The 22,700-nt window shown below is 49.9% G+C and overlaps 1 protein-coding gene across 1 annotated transcript in view; it reads left to right on the forward strand.

Annotated features, from left to right (window-relative positions):
• Window positions 1–6,386, forward strand: part of ACTL8 (actin like 8) — a 75,198-nt gene extending 68,812 nt beyond the window's left edge. Inside the window, exons 2-3 of the mRNA XM_002750337.5 lie at window positions 2,778–3,149; window positions 5,502–6,386. Coding sequence (XP_002750383.1) covers window positions 2,802–3,149; window positions 5,502–6,257 — 1,104 coding nt within the window. The 5' untranslated portion in view covers window positions 2,778–2,801 and the 3' untranslated portion in view covers window positions 6,258–6,386. The remainder of the gene's footprint in view (window positions 1–2,777; window positions 3,150–5,501) is intronic.
• Window positions 6,387–22,700: the final 16,314 nt, after the last annotated feature.

The raw sequence follows: 22,700 nt of genomic DNA on the forward strand, positions 1-22,700 counted from the left end.
CATGGGAATGGAGTCATATGGTATGTTGTAGGCTTTGGGGTCTGGCTTCTTTCAGCCTCGAGCATTTGAGATTTATGCACATAGTCGTGGTATGTATCTGTCGCTCATTCCTTTTTATTGCCAGGTAGTTTTCCACTGAATGGAGATTTGTATATCCATTCCCTAGCTGAAGGATTTTTGGGTTTTTTCTAGTTTTTGGCAATTAGGAATAAGGCTATCGGGCTACTATACGCATGTGCAGAAAAGTTTTTATGTGAACATATGTTTTCATTTCCCTCGAGTAGATACCTAAGAGTGGCAATGCAGGTCATATGGTAGGTGTATGTTGAACTTTTTAAGAAACTGCAGGCTGGGCACAGTTCCTCATGCCTGTAATCCCAGCACTTTGGGAGGCCAAGGCGTGTGGATCACCTGAGGTCAGGAGTTCAAGACCAGCCTGACCAACATGGAGAAATCCTGTCTCTACTAAAAATAAAAAAAATTAGCTGGGCATGGTAGCATATGCCTGTAATCCCAGCTACTCGGGAGGCTGAGACAGAAGAATCACTTGAACCCCGGAGGTGGAGGTTGCAGTGAACCGAGATTGTGCTCCAGCATGGAGTGCAGCAAGAGCAAAACTCCATCTCAAGAAAAAATAAATAAATAAACAAAGAAAGAAAAGAAACTGCCACAGCATTTTCCAAAGTGCCTGCATCGTTTCCATTCCCACCAGTAGTACATGAGATTTCCAGTTTCTCCACTTCCTTGTCAGTCCTTGGTTAGGCTGGTCTCTAATTTCAGTCATTCTAGTAGGTAGGTGTGTAGGAATATCTTGTGGTTTTAACTGGCATTTTCCCGATGAGTAATGGAGCCGAACACCTTTTCACGTGCTCATTCGCCATCCGTATATCTTCTTCGGTGAAGTGACTCTTCCAAGCTTTTGCCCATGAAAAAATATTGGTTTGTTTCTCCTATTACTGGGTTTTGAGAGTTCTTTGTTAAATATAGGATTTGTAAGTATTTTCTCCCAGTCTGTGGCTTGTCTTTTCATTCTCTTTATACTAAATAGTGTCTTTGGAAGGGCAAAAGTTCCTAAATTTGATGAAGTTCAGTTTATCGATTTGTTCTTTTACAGGTCAGGCTTTTGATGTTCTATCTAAGGAAACTTCGCCTTCATGATTTTCTCCTAGGTGTTGTTTCAGAAGTGGTATAGTTTCACGTTTTATCTCTAGTTCTGTGATCCATTTTAAGTTAATTTTTTTATAAGGCATGAGGTATGTGCTAAGGTTCTTTTTTTTGGTGTATAGACCTGCAATTGTTCTTCGCTGTTTGTTGTGAAGACTGTCCTTTCCTTATTTTTCGACCTTGTCAAAGATCAAATGACCCTTTTTTGTGTGGCGGGGTCTATTTCTGGACTTACTGTTCTATGGATCTATGTGACTATATATATATTTTTTGAGATGGAGTCTTGATCTCAGTGCCCAGTCTGGAGTACAGTGGCGCAATCTTGGCTCACTGCAACATCGACCTCCCAGGTTCAAGCAATTCTTGTGCCTCAGCCTCCCCAGTAGCTGGGATTATAGGTGTGCACCACCACGCCCAGCTAATTTTTATATTTTTAGTAGAGATGGAGATTCATCATGTTGGCCAGGCCGGTCTTGAACTCCTGTCTGCAGGTGATTTGCCTACCTCAGCCTCCCAAAGTGCTGAGATTACAGGCGTGAGCCACTGCACCCGGCTTTGACTATCCTTTTACCAGTACCCCCACATTATCTTGGCTACTGTAGCTGTATAGTAAGTCTGGACATCAGGTAGTGACCATACCTACCTTTTCAGCGGGAGAGGGGGGAGGGGGAGGGGGGTGTTGTTCTCCCCACTTTACCAATGAGGAAACTAACCACAATCGTGGAATCTTCCTGTTAGTCTCCCTTATATGATGCAGTAGATGCTTAGCTCGTGTTTAACACCTGATGCTTCTCATGCCTGATGCTCAGATCGTCACCTTTGCAGTCTGGTTTGGGTTTGACTCTTAGCTCTGTTTTTGATAGTTGCATACCCCTGGGAAAGTCATCTTACCCCTCTGTGCTTCAGTTTCTTCATCTGTAAAGTAGATGTCACCTACCTTATACATCGTGGCAAAGATTAAATGAGTCCCTGTATCAGGTGAAACCATGTGAAATTGCTGATCTCTGACCGTTTTCACGGACACAAATGGCAGTTTTACCTAGTCCAAGCTAACATACAGAAAGTGTTCCTCATAGTACTGGATAGAGGGTATGTTCTCCAGAAGTGGTCCCTGGAGCTGCTGCCATGATCGCTAATACGATGCCTGCTTTGACTGCTCTTGCTATGACATTGTTATTGTTGAAGGTGGTGGCTCTGAGGCTGATGTTTCATGTTCCTTGTGCCCTCTAATCAGGAAGCCAGTGTCTACAAGGACGTCCCAAGTGGCAGGCTTCTTGCTGAGTCTGCAAAGAGTAATCCAGCCCTTTGCAGAGTTGGGTCGTGGGGCAGAAGTGCTCACCTGGCAGGATAGATGTGTGTGCAGAGTGCAGCAGGAGAAGCTTAGTGGGCAGAGGGGTGGGCACCACTGCCCATTAAGGGAGCCTGGTAGGAGGATTGGGAATTTGGGATAGGGAGAGTGTTCCAGGCACAGGTGATGGCTTGTACAAAGGCTTGGAAGGGGCAGCGGACAAGCTTCAGGGGGAGCCTGAGGTTTGACTGTTGGGTGGAGCGGGGAAGCTGCTTACGGTGGCCTAGGCTGCCTGCACAACTGACCCCATGCTTTGCATCCACAGGTCCCACCCACCTCCACCTCCGCCATGGCTGCAAGAACCGTTATCATTGACCATGGGTCTGGCTTTGTGAAGGCTGGCACGGCTGGCTGGAATGAGCCGCAGATGGTCTTCCCGAACATCGTGAACTACCTACCGTGCAAGGAGAACCCTGGCCCCAGCTATGCCCAGAGGCGCGTGAGCCTGGGCATCGACATCTGCCATCCTGACACCTTTAGCTACCCCATAGAGCGGGGCCGCATCGTCAACTGGGATGCCGTGCAGTACCTCTGGTCATTTGTATTGGAGAACCACAGGCGGGAGCATGAGATCCCCCCTGTGATTATCACGGAGACCCCCTTGAGGGAGCCTGCGGACCGAAAGAAGATGCTGGAGGTGAGGCCTTCACAGGGCTGCTCTCACCCAGGAGCAGGAAACAAGTTGACACTATGTCTGGACTTGATTGGGCACCCGGAATTCTGCTTTTTAAGATAAATTGCCAACCGGGTGTGGTGGCTCATGCCTATAATCCCAACACTTTAGGAGGCCCAGGGAGGTGTATTGCTTGAGACCATGAGTTCAGGACCAGCCTGGGCACTACAGTGAGACCCTGACTCCACAAAAAATACAAAAATTAGCCAGGTGTGGTGGTATGTGCCTATGGTCCCAGCTACCTGGGAGGCTGAGGTGGCAGGATTGCTTGAACTCGGCAGGCTGAGAACAGAGTGAGCTGAGATCGCGTCACTGCACTCCAGCATGGGAGACAAAGCAAGGCGCTGTCTCAAAAACAAACAAAAACAAATTGCCCCACAAACGTTTCCCAAGAGCCTAGTCAGAGTACCTGGCATGCCGCTAAGCAAGGGAGCTCATGGAGGCCCCACCTGCAGGTGGACATAGGGCAGCCAAAGTGCTCGGTGGAAAGGGGGGCTACCTGGGAGACGTGGGATATTTGTTCATGGATTCCATAAATGCTGATATAGGCCAAGTTCTGGCCCTCAGAGTGCATCCATGAAGGGGTTAACAAATAATTCCGGGTAGCAATGAATTCCAGACACAAAATGAAATGAGATCATGGGGGACTGAGGGGAAGGGGGAACCTGTTTGAAGAGACTGATCAGGAAGGGCTTCTCCAAGGGTGGTGATTTCAGCAGCAAGAGTGGCAAGAGGCAGGAAGGATGGCGAGGTTGGCAGAGGCGGGGCCTTGCAGGCCTGGTAGGCTGTGGGGAGTGCTTGGATTCTACTCTAAATCAAGGATTGGCAACCCAATGAACCGATTCTGGCCCACCACCTATTCTGTAAATAAAGTTTTATTGGAACATAGCCACACACATTTGTTTATATGTCGTGTAACACAGAAAGAGAGAGGAGAGAAGAAAGAAAATATGCTCATTGCCTAGTAGACAAAGCCTTATTGTTATTATTTTTTAATGCTTTCCAAACATCAAGACAAAACAGGAATTCTGATATTTACAGTTTGGCAGTGTGCTTTCCTACTACGGCATCTGAGTTAAGTCGTGCAGCAGAGATGGTTTGAGACCATATATCAAGTTAAAGGCTAAAATATTTACTGGTGTGGGTTTGCTAGATAAAATACATGATGCCTAGACTTGAGTTTGAGGGAAATGACAAATAATGTCTTCGTATTTAAGTATGTCTCAAATAGTGCATGGGGCATACTTACGCTACAACATTATTTATTGTTGATCTGACATTCACATTTAACTGGGCATCCTGTAGTTTCATTTGCTGGATTTGGCAACCCTTACTGTCTATCCCCTTACAGAAAATGCTTGCGAGGCATTGAAGAGGAAGTTCCTGGGGAGTTTTAAATGGAGAGTTGTAAATGGGGCAGTCATGTCTGATTTTCTATTTGAAAAAGAGAACCTTGGCTGCTATTTGGGAAATGACTGGGCGGGAGGAAAATTTTCTGAAAGTGGTAATAGAGGGAGCCCCCTCCCACTGAGGGAAGAGGATGGGCTTGTGGGGGCTTGAAGAGGTGAGTAAGTGGTTGGGGCCACAGAAGTGTTGACTGTTATGATCTTTCTCCTTCTGTGGGATTAGAACCTTAGACAGGCAGCCAGAACTGAGGAATGGTTGGCAGAGGGGCTTCATAAAGATTCAGGGGGTAAGGGGCAGGGGGAGAAAACCAGCCCAGGGGCTCTACCAAACCCTAAATATCAGAATTCCAGGTTTATCTTGACATTTGTAAGGTTTTTATTTTAAAAAAAGGATAAAATCAGGCGCTTCCTACCAGGCAGTGGGCATCCTGTCTCTTTTCTTCCTTTTCTGCCTTTTTTCTTCCTTCTACCTGTTGTCTTTCTTTCTTGTCTCTCTTGTCTGTCCCCCTCCACCTTTTGGAGGCAGTGGTGGATATCCAGCACTTGTTTCTTTTCTAGTCTGTCTTCCTTCTTCTTAAGTGGCAGTTCAGGCTGCATGTGTGACCCGTGGCCATGCCGTTCATGTAGCCGGCATCCCAGAACTGTTTCTTGCAGCCACAGAGCTCTTCTCACCTCTCCACCCAGGTGGTCTGAACGGCCACGAGCAGACAAGCTCCTGAGGGCTAACCCAGCTCCCCTTCTAATCCTCCAGAGCTGCTGCTTTATCCTCACTGCATGAGCTCCAGTAGCTCTGGGCACAGCATCCTGGGGCAGCCTGAGGGTCCCCTGAGGTCGTGGGTCTGTGCTAACTTCAGCTTTGACGGCTGAGCAGGCTGGGGAATAGCACTGAGTTTGCTCTCCCTCGTTGCAGATCCTGTTTGAGTTGCTGCACGTCCCATCTGTCCTCCTGGCCGACCAGGTACAGATGTCCCTGTATGCCTCTGGCCTCCTGACCGGTGTGGTGGTCGATTCTGGCTACGGACTGACCCGCGTGCAGCCTTTCCACCAGGGCCGCCCCTTGCCCTACAGTGGCAAGACGCTGGAGTTCGCCGGCCAGGATCTCTCTGCCTACCTCCTGAAAAGCCTCTTTAAGGAAGATTGTGATAGACGCAGCGTGTTTCAGCTGGAGACGGTCGCTGTGACTCAGATGAACAAGTGCTACGTGCCGCAGAATCTGGGGGAGGCCCTGGACTTTCGCGAGAGCCAGCAGAGTGGCTTGAATGAGAGCAACACCTATCAGCTCCCAGACGGCTCCCGTGTGGAGCTGACCCCCATGCAGCAGATGGCTCCTGAGATGTTCTTCAGCCCACAGATGTTTGAGCAGCCAGGGCCCAGCATCCCACAGGCCATCCTGGAATCCCTAGAGTCCTGTGAGATCTCCCTGCGCCCCCTGCTGGCCTCCCACGTGATGGCCTGTGGGGGCAACACCCTTTATCCCGGGTTCACAAAACGCCTGTTCAGGGAGCTGATGATGTGGGATTATTTTTCCTCCATCAGAGCCACGGTCTGGGCAGGTTCCAATAGAAACTTCAGTGTCTGGCTAGGAGCATCTGTGGTGGCTCACCTTTCTACCTACCAGTCTGAGTGGATGTCCCGAGAGGAGTATGGTGAGCGTATGAGGGTATGACCCTACTGGCTCACTCCTGAGAATGGGCCCCTGTTAGATGGGCATGGGGGGATTAATTCCAGCAAAATGTTCTGGGCAGGGGTAAAGTGAGATGGGGTGGGGTTACCTGGCTTCGGAATTATGGGGTCATGAGGGTATTTTTTAGGTTTTAAGGTTTTATCTTGTTGCAAGAGTGGGATCCACCCAAGGGGGAAGATAAGATGTCATCCTCAGAAACCCTACAGGGGACAGTTTTTCCAGAGTGGCCTGCCACTGGAGTATGAGTGGCTGGCTGCCATCTCCATGTCTGATAGCCACTGGTTTTTCATTGGCATCTCCCTTGGCTTGTCTCATTCTTCTTAGTTGAGTAGATTTTAAGTGGGATAACCCTTCTGCTAGGAGTCCCAATTATTTTTGACTAGGGGATGGGGGAGAGTTGACATTTCTGGTCCCACAGACCCTTTCTGGCCTGTGAGGCATTGCTGCAGGTGAGCCTGGGATGCCCTCGCCACCGTTCTTCCTGTCTGTCTTCCTCCACTTTTGGATCCACTGGTTGGATCTTGTTTTATATCTGCAAATAAACAGCTTGTCTGGAAATAGTGCTGGCTCCTGTGGTGGATGGGGGGGTGGACCCTTGGAGAGACTCAGTGAGTGTAAGTGTGAGAGAGCCACGTGGCAGACAGGCAGGCTCTGAGGTGTCGGGCCCATGAACAGTGGCTGCCACTGAGCAGGATGGGCAAGGGTCTGGACCTCCTGTTCTTCCATTGCCACATTCTATCCATCCATCCCCGGTATTCCAATATTCTGTTTAAAGTTTGTCTTCTTATTTGTTTAGTACATATCTGACAAATATTCAGGTACTTACCATGTTTTAGGAGCTGTGCTGGACACTGGGGGCTTAAGGTGAGAAAGATGTACAAGGTTTCTGGTTTCAAGCTTACAGCTTCCTGTGAGATCTGTGGTAGACAGTATATAAGTCAACATATTTCTTGGGCTGGGTGCAGTGGCTCACGCCTGTAATCCCAGCACTTTGGGAGGTCAAGGTTGGCAGATCACAAGGTCAAGAGATCGAGACCATCCTGGCCAACATGGTAAAGCCGCATCTTTACTAAAAATACAAAAAATTAGCTGGACATGGTGGTGCATGCCTCTAGTCCCAGCTACTCAGGAAGCTGGGGCAGGAGAATCACTTGAACCCAGGAGGCGGAGGTTGCAGTGAGCTGAGATCACGCCACTGCGCTCCAGCCTGGTGTCAGAACAAGACTCCATTACACACAAAAAAAAGAAGTAAAAAAGCAAACATATTTCTGATGAAGAATGAAATGAATCCAATGTGACAAGGTCATGTGATCTGGAGGTGGAGGGATGGCCACTTTCAAAGGGGTGGGCTGAGCTGAGGTTGCTAGGGAACATCAGTACCTCTCCTTCTGTGGTACACCATGAGGCAGTGCTCCCAAGTCCCCAGCAGTTACGTAGGGCCAGGTGGCTAAGTTCTGGCACATTTGGCATGCACGTGACCTTTAAAATACTCCTTCACAGCCTGTGGGATGGGTCACATGGGGAGGACATGTAAGCTTTAGGGGGTGGCAGAGCTGCAGATGGAAAGAGTGGAGTAGAAACCCCTGCCCAACCCCACCAATGCTAGCCTGTGGCATGAGGAATCTATGTTCAGCCACTGAGAGTGTGGGGCTGTTTGTTACAGCAACTGTTTTGCTTACTCTGACTAATACAGAGAAAGGAGCCACAATGTACTATTTATTTAACAAAATGTGTTTTCTGTTAAGTGCCAGAACTGGGGTTCGAATCCAGCTTGGGCTGTCAGCCACAGTGTTATCCGGCTGTTTCTGAAAGGGGTTCCTGGCTCCTTAATGTTAAGAGCTGGAATAGAGTAACAAGTGTGAAGCTCAAGGAACTCAGATGTCTCAGGGCAAGTGGAGGAATTTGGAGGGCAGAGTCCAGCTCACCTTATGTTTGAACACATGAGCCATGTTCTCATAGTGACGACTTTGCTTCCCCACACTTGAACTGTCAGCAGTCCCCAGGGAAAAGAATAGGGGCCTGGAATAGCAATTCTTAGGTAGACCAACTTAGAACCAGCCTGGTGCAAGCCCCAGCCTTGGCGTGAGATTGAGTTTCAGGCTGGCCGTGTCACTAGCTGAGCAAGTGACAACTTGCCTAGCAAATAACTAGCTGGGCAAGTTATTTAACCTCTTTGAGTCTATCAAGTACAAAATAGGAAGCAATAACCACCTTCTCCAGAGATTGGGGTTGAAGATGAGCTAAGATAAGGGATGAGAACTTACTTTGAAGCTATGATGTGCTACTGAGGTATGAGAAATGACTTCCAAGTTTATAATTTGACGTCACTCACCTGTTAAACAGGAGTGTTAATGACAATGGCAGCTACCATCACTTGCCGTGGTGAGGGCTTTACAAATGGAGTCACATTTTTTTTTTTTTTTTTTGAGATGGAATCTCATTCTGTTACCCAGGCTGGAGTGCAGTGGTGCAATCTCGGCTCACTGCAACAACTCCGTCTCCTGGGTTCAAGCAATTCTCCGGTCTCAGCCTCTTGGAGTACTTCGGATTACAGGTGCACACCACTATGCCTTGCTAATTTTTGTATTTTTAGTAGAAACGGGGTTTCACCATGTTGATCAGGCTGGTTTTGAACTCCTGACCTTGTGATCTGCCTTCCCCAGTTTCCCAGAGTGCTGGGATTACAGGTGTGAGCCACCGTGCTCAGCCAGAGTAACATTTAATCCTCATGTACACACTGTGAAATGAGTGATACTTGTTCCCACTTACAAATATGAAAACTGAAGATTAGAGATGTTTAGCACTTGTTCAAGTTCAAGTTTATCATGCTCTGTCAGAGTTAGGAATGGATTCAGCATTCCTAGAGCACTAGACTAAAAGTGGCTGAAACAGATTTATTTGTCTCAGGTAACAAGGAGACACTCCAGGAGAACAGTGTCAAATCTACACCACCAGGGTCTTCCTTTATCTTTCCATTTCTCCACCTTCAGCATGTAGGCTTATTGGGTTGTGGTCATAAAACGGCATTGGCAGCTCCAGGTGTCACCCCCATATTCTCTGCAGGAAAAGGGAGTGTGAAGGGAGTATCTCGTCTGGGTCTATCACTAGCTATTAGAAAGTTGTCACCCAGTAGACGTCTGTTTAGCTCATGATCTGGAGGTCACTGAAAGAAAAGAGGTGGCACAGGCCGGGAGTGGTGGCTTATGCCTGTAATCCCAGCACTTTGGGAGGCCAACGCAGGTGGATCACAAGGTCAGAAGTTCAAGACCAGCCTGGCCAAGATGGTGAAACCCCGTCTCTACTAAAAATACAAAAATGAGCTGGGTGTGGTGGCAGGTGCCTGTGATCCCAGATACTTGGGAGGCTGAGGCAGGAGAATTGCTTGAATCTGGGCGGCAGAAGTGGCAGTGAGCCGAGATCATGCCACTACACTACAACCTTAGCAACAGAGTGAGACTCCATCTAAAAAACAACAACAAAAAGAAAGGTGGTGCACAGGTACTGCGTGAGCTGATCCACAGTGTCTGTCCCTTGGCAGAGGAGGGCTTTTAATCTAGGTCTGTCCATGCTAAAGCCTGTGTTATCACTGACTCATCTCAGCTTTCTGGGCCTTATTGATTCCCTTGGCTTGAGATGCAGATGTGTGATTTTTCCAGGCTTGTGTGAAAGCTGCTTTTGGGTAGCCGTCGAGGTGTGGGCACCCTGGGCAGCAGTCTTTACATTTGAAACCCCTTTATTTGTACACACCTGAGCCTTAAAAGGCAGAAGCTGGGAAACTTAGAAATGAGGACAAGGAAAAGGAGGGCCTGGAGAGGAGACAGGCAAGGGGCATTTTCTTTCCTTATTTAGCTCTGGGCAACTGTCATCAGAACCCTTTTCCTCATTTCATTCTGAATGTAACATTTAACCTTTCTGTTCAAGCATCAAATCTGGCTGCCTGGTGTATAATTATGAACTTTTCTTCACTTTCTCTCCCCCCTCCCCCACCCCAAAGCTTTTAAAACTCCCTGGTTGGGTACCATCTCTCTCCTCTGACTCTCCAATTAAATTAAAAATAGCAGCTCCATGGGCTGTGCGGGGCCATCAACCTAATGCGGAACTGCTGGCACACCAGGCCTGGTGGGGCGGCACGTGGTGCCCAGAAGATGCCTGCCGGGCACCAGCAAGGCCTGGCAGCTGCTCAGGGCTGGGAGGCTCATCCTCTGTGAGGGGTCTGGGGTTGCCTGCCAAGGGCAGCCAGGTGCAGTGGGGAGGGAGGCAGGGTCTTGGCAGCTGGGTCAGGGGCTGGGTGGGGCTGGCAGAGGGGACAAAGGGAAAGGGCCCCCAGGTGGTCCATCCCCAGTTCTGAGGATACACTCCTCCCGGTTTCTGCTGCCAAGGCCGGGGCTTAATACCCTTGCATCTGGGTGTGGGTAGGGTTTGGATGCCTGAGTTCCCCAAGATAACCCTGGTAGAAGCTTTAGGTTCTGCTGATGCTGAAAACCAAGTCGACATTGACATTGAGCACCCTCCTGGCTCTAGAGGAGAAGTATATGGCCTCTCCCACCTCCAGGGCCCTTTCTTAGACAGATGCTGAAATGGTCAAGGGCATGAAGTCCAGACTCCGTGGACTGCAGTCCCTGCTCTGCTAACGTCCCTGTGCCTCACTTTGTCTCTCTGTAAAGTGGGGATAACAAAGATGCCTGCCTCGGGGTGACTTTGATGATTGCCATGTAGTTTTGTTTTTTTGAGATGGAGTCTCACTTTGTCGCAGGCTGGTATGCAGTAGTGCAATCTCAGCTCACTGCAACCTCCACCTCCTAGGTTCAAGCAATCCTCCTGCCTCAGCCTCCCAAATAGCTGGGACTACAGGCATCCACCAACGTGCCCGGCTAATCTTTTATTTTTAGTAGAGACAGGATTTCACCATGTCAGCCAGGACGGTCTCGATCTCTTGACCTTGTGATCCATTTGCCTCGACCTCCCAAAGTGCTGGGATTACAGGCATGAGCCACCACGCCCAGCCCTACCATGTAGTTTTAATGAGTTAACACACATAAAACACTAAGCGAGTACCAAGCATGCGAAGGTTTGCTGTTACTTCGTACACACCAGCTTCTATTGGCCAAGTCCTTAGGCACAAACCCGGCTCATTTCATATTTACTTGCTCACAGGCAGATAGATGCTAGTGATACAACATGGTTAAAACATCATAAAGTGCTGGCTTAGTTTTCCCGAGGGAAGGCATTGCAGGGTAATTTCTTTTCTTGTCTGAATATTTTGGTCTGAATATTTGTGTCCCTACAAAATTCACATTGAAACCTCATCCCTGTTACAGTGGTGGTAAAAGGTGGGACCTTTGGGGAAGCAAGTGATTGTCATAAGGGTTTTGACATGAATGGGACTAATTCCCCATAAAAAAGGGCCTTGGCTGCCTGGCCCTCCATTCTTTCACCATGCAGGGACACAGTATTTGTCCCTTCTGGAATGCAGCGACAAGGTACCGTCTTGGATCAGAGAATGGACCCTCACAAGACACCAGATCTGTGGGTGTCTTGACCTTGGACTTCCCGCCCTCCAGACCTGTGGGCAATAGATTTCTATTCTTTGTAAACTATGCAGTCTGTGGTATTTTGCTATGGCAGCAGGAACAGACTAAGACGTGGAGTGATGGGGTAGATTCACATGTGATTCTGGACATGGAGGTATCACAGGTGTGGGGGGTACCTGGCACCAGGGAGACGTGGACAGCCAGAGGTGTCTTCTGTTGGAAGTGATGCCTGAGGTGGCGATTGCTAGAGGAACAGGACTTTTAGATGCTGTTCCTTTTGTTTGGAATGCTTGTCCCCACAGCCACCCGCATAGTAGCTTTTGACACCTGGTGTGGGGGGTTAAATAGATGGAACATTTGGAATGGCTGGGGAATGAGGGCAGTAGGGAATAGGGAAGGATCAAGGAAATTGTTGACAGGGTCAGCTCTTGAAGGACATCAAGGGTCACACCAAGGACAGAGTTGTAAGCAGAATTATCACTGAAGGCAGAGCTCTGGGCATAGCTTGGAGAATGGCTCAGAGAGGGATCAGACAAGAGCGATAATATACACCATAAAAATAGGTATTTCACTATTTTTAGTGAATAGGCTAACAGTTCTGGATGGCCTGGGATCTTGTTCCCCTCTGATGTCTTGGATTAGGAATTTGGCATGAGTGATACTTGAGGTCATGGTGAGTTTGAGGGGCTAACAGATCTTCCCGATCCTCCAGCAGTGATTGCCATTATTATCAATTTTGGAGCTATTTTAGTGCTGGGTTATGGCAGGAAAGACAGCCCAGAGTGAAAGCCTTCAGGAGAGCCATCTCAAGGTCGAAGAGTGAGATAAATTGACATTGAGGGCAAGACCAGCCCTGCGTCAGTTGTGTGCATCTGTGGGTCCTTCCATTCGTTCGTCACTTCAGCACTGCTAGTCTTAGACAGCTCCCCTGGTCTTCTCATCTCCTCTCCTCTCCTATTCCCAGTCTCTGGTTCAGAGAAGCAGTCCCCACTGAGAAAGCAAGAAACGTGGTGGAGGGAGGACGAACTCTCTTGTCAAAGTCAGGCAGACACAGGAATCTCTGTTCCTCACTTATACATTGTGTTGATTGGGGCAAAGCACTGCCCCTCTCTGGTTCCATGGCCTCATCTGTAAAGTGGTGATAATAATACCTAACTCATAAGGCTGATAGGGGAATTAAAGCCATTTATCGATTTAATACAATTCATTAAGCACCTTCTCTGTGCCCTGGGCCCTTTGCTAGGCTCTGTTAAGTTGAAGGATGTTTATAAAGTGGCTTAGCAGAGCCTGGCACATAGTAGGTGCTCAATAAAGGCAATTTTTCTCCCTGGATCACTGTCTGCAACACAAAGCCAGGGCTAAGGACACCAGGAGACTCCAGGATGATGTACAGGCCCAGCACTCATTCAGCTACTAGGAGATGTTCCTTTCCAGCCTGTCCTTTTGATTAACCTTTCCATTAAGGTGTTAAGATCTTGATATACAACTGTCTTAGGAATCTTTGGAGTTTTAAGAGGCCCTAAAACCGGAGTGTGAGAGGTGGGTCCTACTCTTCTCTGTAATTAATACAGAGTTAACGCCACTCGCCCAAATTCAGGCCATTCTCCTGATTTCCTAGTTCTGTGATTGTCCCCTCTACAGTTACCTCCCTCCAGGGAGGGGACTTTGCGTTCACCTAGGAAGGACAACACTGATGAACTGAAGACACAGACTCATCGTGATAAGCCTTGCTGAACACCAGCTGGGACTGCTGGGGACACATAGGACAGACCCGACTCCCACTCCTTAGGGTTTGATGTGAGCCGACACACCCCCAGGGAGGTGGTGGGCAGGCCAGAGCCATCTCCTCTTAACCCTGTTCTTGTGGGGTCATGATCTTCATCCAGCAATTCCAGCCAGCAAATCAGTCTCCTGGAGGGGCCGAGGGCCCTGCCATGTTGCTCCCACCGGAGACATTCGGCAGGGGGAAGGGGTTGGCTGTAATCCGGGTTTAATTTCTCCAGGGCCTCCATTATAAATTCCATAACTCTACCAGTCAAAACATGACTAATTCCTGGGACTGCAGCCCCCACCTGGGAGTAGAAAGCCCTGTGCTGTTTTTGCTGCCTTTTATCACCACTAATAAAGACTTGGCAGTCAGAATTTAGCTGCCGTGGGTGGTTTTCTTACGCATGTGAGTTTTTCCCTCCCCCCACAGGGTCACCGTAGAGTGAATGCTTGCTTGCCTGCTGAGCTGGTTTTTCCACCTGCTTTGTGATATTCCCAGTCTGAAATGCCATGGGTTTGGGGGCAGTTTGCAGAGAAGGGGCCACTGCATTCAGGGTTAATCGGGCCTTTGATGATTCTGACAAGGGTAGGACACTGTGTGGAGGAAAGAAGGGGTTGGTTGAAAGTAAATAGAGCAAAGTTGCAGGTGTGATGTTTACCCTGCTGAAGAGAATGTGATTCGGGTCGCATTCCCTCGCCTAGCTGGTGTGACAGTCTTTGGGAGAGTGGGCTGTGTATGCAGTGAAATGGTACAAATTGTTGCTTCACCTCCCTTTACCCACCCCATCCCCCAGCAGGTTACTCAGCTTTTCTGTACCTCAGTTTCCACATCTGCAGAATAGTACAGGCTGGCCGTCAGTCCCAACTGTGTAGCAGGATTGTGTGTGGCTGCGCACTTAGCACAGGGCCTGGCCCGTCAGGAAGCCATGGAGGTGGCAGAAACAGTCATCCTGTGGTCGTGTTATTTTATCAAATGCCTTAGTCATTACATAATCATTAGAGATGGTCCCTGAGGGCCTGGCTAAGGTATGAGTTTGTTGTCTCTGCAATAAGCAGAGACCAACTGGCTTTTATTTGTCTGAAAGCTGAGCCTGGTTCCAACCACCTGGCCTTCTACTTGGAGTTAATGTGGTCTTGCTCCAGGTAGGAAATGGGGGCACCTTTGACTCGGGGAGTCAGTGGTACCATCTGTGCATGGGGAGGGAGGGGGTACATGTTGAGGGCTGGCCCTGTCTTGGAAGAGAAGGGTGGGGACAGTGGAGCCAGGGCCAAGGCAATGAGGAGGTGAAGCAAGGTGGAATCTGCCTGGCGAGGCCTGAGAGGGGCCATTCATCCAAGAGCCACTCAGGCTGGAAGGCTAAAGGCTGGAGGAGAGACCTGAATTTCTACCCTGGCTGTGTCACTGTCTAGCTGTGTGACCTTCAGCTGATCACCTAGCATCTCTGAACTCTAAACCCCTCATCTCTAAAATGAGGATGATCATAGTATCTACCCTATGGCTCATAAAGCATTATCTGAGCTTACCTTAAGCAGAATGCCTATCCCGGGCCTGGCACTTAGTGGACCTGCAGAGTGTTGGCTGCTGCTGCTGTTATTATTGTGATCGCGATCCTAGTTACTCATCTTTTCAGCTGCTTTCATAGGGGGTCCTTGGCATTAACAGACACAGTTGGTTTGGGGTCGTCCGTTACGGCTGGAGGCTGTGAGTCGGCAGCTCTGCTGCAGAGAGCGGCATCTTGCCAGATGTAGCTGGACGCCCTCAGCCTGACACCCCTGAGAGCTGTATGGCATATCTCAGAGAAGGCTCAGACCCGGTCTCTCCTCCAAGAACTGGGTAAGAGTTTTAACGTGAAAAGCTGCCTCTCCTCCAGCTTCTGGAGGACTGGAGTCAAAAGAGAGAATGTCAGTGTCAGCCGAGGACACCTTTAGGCTAAACTGTTGACCTGGTGGCCATGACCTTGAAAGTCAGATTCACCTTGGATAAGCTGGAGTCACAATAAATACTCTTCCTGTTGTCTCTGATTTCAGACTTTCCAGAAACTGCCACTCTTGGCCCTCACCACAGCCACCACCACAGGCCACCGTCTCTCACCTAGGTTCCTGCAAGGACCTCCTACCAGCCTGCTCTGCCTTCAGCTTTGTCTCCACCTTCTTTCTGTGGGGACCCTGTGATGGGCAGCGTCAGGCCATTCAGCCCCTTTGCTTAAAAGCCCTCCCATCTCATGCAGAGTGAAAAGCCCAAGTCTCCACTGCATCTGTCCCATCCCGTAAGGGGCTGTTCAGTCTGGTTCCTGCTCCACTCAGAGCACCTCTCCTCTCTGTCCCTTAGTCTTCAGGCCCTGCCAGGAACTGGACCGGCCTCCCCACTGCTCCCTGATCCTGCCGAGAGTACTCTGCCCAGACCTATCCTCTTGCTGTTCCTTCTGCCTGCAGCACCTTCCCCAGACAGCTGCTGGTGCCTTCTCTTGCTTCTTCAAGTCTTTGGTCAAATGCCACTTTATGAGCGAGGACATCCCTGAACACCCCATAAAAGCTCCCGCAGCTCCTCCCTTTCCTCTCCCTGGTTTAGTCAATGTTTTTTCTAATTTGTCTCTCCATTAGGATGTAAGCTCCACAAAGGGAGGACTTTGTTTCTTTCGCTACTGTATCCCCAGTGCTCAGAACAGTGACAGCACATAGTAGTTGCTCAATAAATGTTTATCAAATGAATGAGTGATGGAATCTTCCTTTCCTGAGGGTGTCTCTATAATCTACCCTGAGGATGGTCAGCCAACTCTTCCTTCTCTTCTGAGGACCAAGCAAAGGCATGTGGCTTCAGCATCTAGCAGGAGATACTGAGGTAATCTGCTTGTAAAATTTTCTGGCAGTGAGCCAAAGATTAGTATAGTCTTGCAAGTACGTTGTTGGAGGTGCCTTTTTAGGAGTTTGAAAGCCTCTCATCTGCAGGGAGGTATGTTTAGTTAGCTGCCTGGTAGAACTTTCTGTCGTGGGAAGGTGGGTCAGATTAGAGATATAAGAAGCTGAGAGAGGTGATAGGATGCAGGCAAGGTTGGCTGCTTAATGGCAGAATCAAGGTCCAAGTCAGGTCATGTTATTTCACAACCCTCGCTTCCATTTATCAGGCACCTACTATGGCTTAGATACTGGAGCTACACAGATGGATGGCTCCTACCCTTGAGGGGCTCTCGGTCTAAGCCCTTGATCCCATCACCTGATCTTCCCGTCCAAAGCGCCATCATTTGAGGCTCTGTCACCTGTTCTTCCTCATGCTGGAATGCTCCAGGTACACTCCCCACCTCCTTCCCTGACCATCTTGCTACCTTGGCACTTTTTGCTGGTTTGCCTGTCTCCCTTTCTCTTCAATCTGGCTTAATACACCGCATCTGGCTAAGGGATATGGCTCGTCATCTAAGCCAGAGGATGTTAGCCCCATTTTACAGACGAGCAGACCAAGGCCTTAGCTTGACTTCAAGACACCATGGCTCAAGACATCATCATCAGGTTCAAAACACCACTGCTGGGCTTGAGACACCACGATGTCTTGGTGCTTCCATTAAAAGCAAGGCGACCTGGGAGGGTGGGTAAATGATAAGATTGGAACTGGGAGCCTTGAATGAATGCTTGAGGAGCAAAGCTTTTTCTGGAAGCTAGTGGAGCTTCCATAGCCTGTGATGTGTAGCAGGTTGTGATGTAGTCAGCTCAGTCTGTTCCCTGGCTCTTGCACACAATGAGTTGGAGCATCATTTCTGTTTCTTGGATATTTGGGGGAGGCTGAGCCTTATCTCTCTCAATTCAACTGCAGCTTCTAGAGTCTAGGAAGCTTCATCTTGGAGTCCTGGGGCAGCAGTAAAATGGAGTGGGGAGACCTCAGCCTGTGTTTTTAGATGGGAATTCTGATTGAAAATCTGCGTTCCCTGTGAGCCTCAGTTTTCTCATTTATAAATGAAGATGAAAAACATACCCTGTCATTATTGATAGGATGTGATGAGTCCTAGCATGTGAGGTGCCCCTCATAGCCCCGGCCTGTTGTAACTAACCATTCATTGAGAAGCTTGCAGAGCTGTGGTTGAAGGTGTTTCCTCTGCAGACAGGAGGCCTGGGTGCCACGCCGGACTCTGTCACTTTCCAGCACTGTGACTTGGCTTTTCTGTGTGATGCAGTTAATGTCTGCCTGATGGAGTTGTGGCAATTCGGGGAGAGCCTGCAGGAAGCCCACAACACAGGCACCTTCTCAGAATAAAGCCTTTATCTCATCATTGCTGGGAAGATGGTGGAATGTCATAGAAGGAACTAGGAGAGGCAGGTTCTCTTTCAGCTCCTTAATTTACAGATGGGGAAACTGAAGCCCAGAAAGGCAGAGCAGAGACACAGGTCTCTGACTTTCAGGCCTGCCCTCTCTCCTCAGTTCCACTGTTACTGACTGTGCTCTGTCTCTCCCAGGATGGGGACAGTGGGGGTTTGGAGACATTGTCCTGCCTGCTATAAATGTAGCACCTCCAAGGGGGCATTGGTAGGGGACATGCCATTTGGATCCCCGTTTGGGAGTTGCAAATGCCGGCTCCGTGAAGGCTGCTGCTCTTCCCCCTGAATGAGAAAATATGCCTTGGATATGCCTTGTGCTGCAGCCACCCCTAGTCTGCAAACCCTGTAATTCTCCAAAAGAGGGAAAGGAAAGGAAAAAAAAAATGCCTACACAATCTGGCCGACTCATGGGCCAAGATTTAGAGACGGGAGCTGTAGTGAGGTCTCGCATTACTGAGCCTTCATTACTTTTACAAAATACGTTCCAGTGGGTTCACCCGCTGCTATAAAGCGCTGTCGTAAATAATTAAACTCCACTTGTCAAGGGGGCTGGGAGTGGGTGGTGAAACGTGGCACGTACGAGGAACACTGGGCTGGGAGATAGGTGTCCTGGGATGCTGGCCTGTTTCTAATCCCTGTGCCCTTTGGAGGTGGGCAACTTTACCTCTCTTGGCTCCGGCTTCCCCCAGGGTAGAACGAGGAGGTTGCAGCAGGTGGTCTCTTGAGTCCCCCGGGTAGCACTGATGGTCAGCAATGCTCAGCTGCGGTGAGTGTGCATTTGGGGAAAACAGGTCCGGGTTTCCCAATCTTCTTTCCTTCTAGTCATCCTTCCATTTACCCAAGTTCCAAGTGCTTTGCCAGACACCGGGAAAAACAGAGGTGGTTACGTCACAGGCAGCCTCAGCTCTTTAGTGTCTCACAATCAAGTGTAGAAACCCATCCAAGAAACTGATCACAATATCAGAGCAGCCCAGAGCCCCATGGATGTGCAGGAGAGGGGCAGCAGCCACCCAGCCTGGGGAGCTTCCTGGAGGAGGTACCATTGAACCAAGTTCGGAGAATGGGTAGAAGTTAGACAACGAACGACATTCAAGACAGAATGGCCTGTGCAAAGGGCCCAGCAGTTAGAAGAGGGCCCAGCAGTTAGAAGACTGGCTGGTACTTCCATCAAGAGCAAAGGTGACCTGGGAGGGTGGCTGAGTGATAGGGCTGGAGCCAGGGGCCTTGAATGCTTGGTTGAGGGGCATGGCTTCATCTGGAAGCTGGTGGAGCTGCCATAGTTCTGTGCCTTAGCCTGGGATATACAACTTTACCAAAGTCTGGGTGGAGTTTAAGTAGGTTTGCCCCTGCCCAACCCCACTCTGCCCCTATCTCTTCCTTGGGTTAGGTAGGATTGGTGGAGTGCATTCGTCTGCTCTGGCTTCCATAACAAACACCACAGTTTGGTGGCTTACACAGCAGAAATGTGTTTTTTCACAGCTGTAGAGGCTGGAAGTCCAAGGTCATGGCGTCAGCAGGTTGGCTTCCTCTGAGGAGTCTGTCTTTGGCTTTTGGATGAATGGCCACCTTCTTGCTGTGTCCTCCATGCACACATCGCTGGGATGTCTTTGTGTGTTTAAACTTCCTTTTCATATATGAATACGGTTTAGATGGGATCACGGTCCACCCTAACGGCCATCACCTCGTGAAAGGCCTATCTCTATATACAGTCACATCCTGAGGTCCTGGGGCTTAGGGCTTCATGAATTCTGGGGGGACACAATTCAGTCCATAACATGGGGGTTCACACATGTTATTGGTGGAAGAAGGAGGTTGTCCCTTGAGCTCCTAGGGAGATTTCTATGATGGGTAGATTCATAGAATGTTCTGGCCAGATGGGGCCGCCACTCCTGCCTCTACCCGCCCCGCCTCCCAGTTTAGCAGATGGAAAAAGCAGAGCTCAGAGAGTAGTTTCAGCTTGCCCAAGGACACAGCAAATGAGTGGCCCTGAAGGATCAAGATTTAGCATGCTGGCCCCCCACACTCAGCCCTGCAAGGAGTGGAGCCTGTTGGAACATCGTGCCCTCATGCCTCGGTCCCCTTTGCTGAACAAGAATTCTGGCAACCCTTCCTACTAGCTGGTTCGCCCCTCTGAGGGCGTTGGTCTGCTCATCTGTGAAATGGGGCTAATATTCACTGGCTCAGCTCCTGGAATTACTAGAAGAACTGTATATTCTTGCAATGAATGTATTAATGCATGCTGGCGGAAGGGAGGCCCAGAGATGGCCAGATGGCCCAAAGTCACATACTCTGGTGCAATGGACTGAGTGTGTGTCCTCTGCAAAATTCACATGTTGAGACCTAATCCCCAGAGGGATAATATTAGGAGGTGGGGTCTTCAGGAGGCGATAAGGTCATGAAGGCAGAGCCCTCACGAATGAGATCAGGGCCCCTATAAGGGACTGAAGAGACCAGAGTTCTCAGCTACCAAGTGAGGACACAGTGAGAAGGTGCCGTCTGTGAACCGGAAAGTGAACCCTCATCAGATGCTAAATCTGCAGGCTCCTTGATCCTGGACTTCCCAGCACCCAGACTGTGAGAAATACATTTCTCTTATTGACAAGCTGCCCAGTTCATGCAATTTCATTACAACAGCCTAAACACACGAAGATAGCCTGGCCTAAGCATCCTGGCTTTGGAGACCCCACTCCTGCCTCTGTCTCCCTGGGCTGGCCCGGAAGGCGGAAGAGGAGGGGTGTGTGTGTCTGTTTATTTCCACCGCCTCTTTCACATTACAGGACGAGCCTGACCCCTTCCAGCCCATTAGCAGACAGCAGGCTTGGCTTGGTGGTAGCCTGTTGGTGGCTACAGTGGCAGATACAGCAGATGCCAGCTGGGCACAGCTCTTAAAGGGGTCTCAGCTCCCCACTGGGGTTGTCCAGGTCCCCCACTTGGAATCCCTGGCTGTGATTTTGGAAATGGGTGCCTTGAGAACAGGCTTGGGGGAGGCTGGGGTCCTGCCATGGGGATGGCGTGCAGGGCTGCTTAAGGGAAGGGCAAGCTGCTTCCGGACAGTTGACCTCAGGGCCCCTGACCCCTGCTCTCCCCACACCTTCAGATTCTTTTGCTTTTTATTCTCTCTCTTTTTCTCTGTCCCCTCCCCATTTCTCAGCCTCCTTTCTCTCCTGCAGAAGTTACACTAGAGAGAATGGAAGGAATCAGGCATGCTTTCCATCCACCTCCACCGGCCACTTCCTAACAGGTGACTCCATGTAGCCTGAGTAACTTCTCCAAGTGTGTTTCTTGTCTGTAATGTGCAGACCGCGGTGGCCACCCTGAGGGCTGATTGTGATCACTGTGGGAGCAGATAACTTGGGTACAGAGGCCGAATGCCCCCTGCCCCTGCCCCCCACCCCCTGCCCCTGCCTCTCCATTTGTTCTGGCCTGATTTCTGATCCCTGCTCACTGTCACTTTGGGCAGATGGGGCTTATAGGGTGAAGGGAACACAGTGGTTTCCTCCTGTCTCACTTGAGCGAACTTGCTCTGTAGGGCGATGTCATCCTTTGCTACTAGATGAGATCAAGAGTGAGTCCCACAGCTTCCTGGTCACTTTTAGGCAGCAAAGTTTCCTCTGGTCACTTCTCTAATGTCCAGTCTCATGGAATAGTGAAAACTTGAAAATTCATTCATTTAAACTCAAGGCCTTTCCAGTCCCTGGGCCCAGGTCAGCTGGGGGCAAGAAGGAGGTTGTGGTAGTGTCTCAATTTCCCACCTTGCTTTTCCCAACTCTGCCCCCGCCCCCCCCCCCCCCGCCGCCTTCCCCACTGCTGGCAGTGTTTTCTGAGGGTCCTGCCCTCTGGGGTCAGAGGTGGGGAGAGGTGGGAAGAGAGAAGGAGGGAAAGGGGCAGAAGTGGCACTCGTGTGCTGGGGCCAGTGCACTCTGGGCTTGGCCCATGTCTAAATCCCATGCTTTCTCGTGTGGGACTTTTTGGTGGGTTCCTTGGAGCCCTGCCCCTTTCTGGGGCCCCCTCACCTGTGGCTCCTCTGGCTGGCCAACTGTCGTGGGTCTCCAGCTGCCTGGTGCTGAGGTGTCTTTGCCCCCTTGGGGATCCTCCTGATCCCCCCTGTGCTCTTCTCTGGTCCCTGGGAGATGCTTTGTCCTGACAAACACCAGGTTTTAGGTGCCTCCTCCCCTCCCCCCATCATCTGAACTTTTCCTGGGTGAGGCACATATGGTTGTGTCCCCACTCAAGCACCCAAGGGAGGCAGATGTAGCTTTCCAAGTAGCCTTGCTGAAGACTGTCTGTTTGGGTTCGGGGTAAGAATGAGCGCCTGCCCTTCTCTCTTTGGAGGGAGGTATTCAGAACTCTCATCGCTCTCCCCAGAACTCTCCTTCTCCTCATCTCCAGCCCCTCTTGGCCTCTCCAACCTCTTTTTCTTGTTGAGATAGAATCTTTGTCTTCCAGGCTGGAGTGCAGTGGCATAGTCTCAGCTCACTGCAACCTCTACCTCCCAGGTTCAAACTATTCTTGTGTCTCAGTCTCCCGAGTAGCTGGGATTACAGATGCGCACCACCACGCCTGGCTAATTTTTGTATTTTCAGTAGACACGGGGTTTCACCATGTTGGGCAGGCTGGTCTTAAACTCCTGGCCTCAAGTGATCCACCTGCCATGGCCTCCCAAAGTGCTGGGATTACAGGCATGAGCCACCGTGCCCGGCCTCCAACCCCTTTTAAGCTAGAGGAAGGATCATCGAGGCCAGTTCTTGGCCACCTCCTTTGAAATCCTGCTTGCGTGGTCTCATACCTCACCTTGGAATAAGGATGAGATTGGCATCTATTATCT

Source organism: Callithrix jacchus, chromosome 7, assembly GCF_049354715.1.
Source record: "Callithrix jacchus isolate 240 chromosome 7, calJac240_pri, whole genome shotgun sequence".
Classification (NCBI taxonomy): domain Eukaryota; kingdom Metazoa; phylum Chordata; class Mammalia; order Primates; family Cebidae; genus Callithrix; species Callithrix jacchus.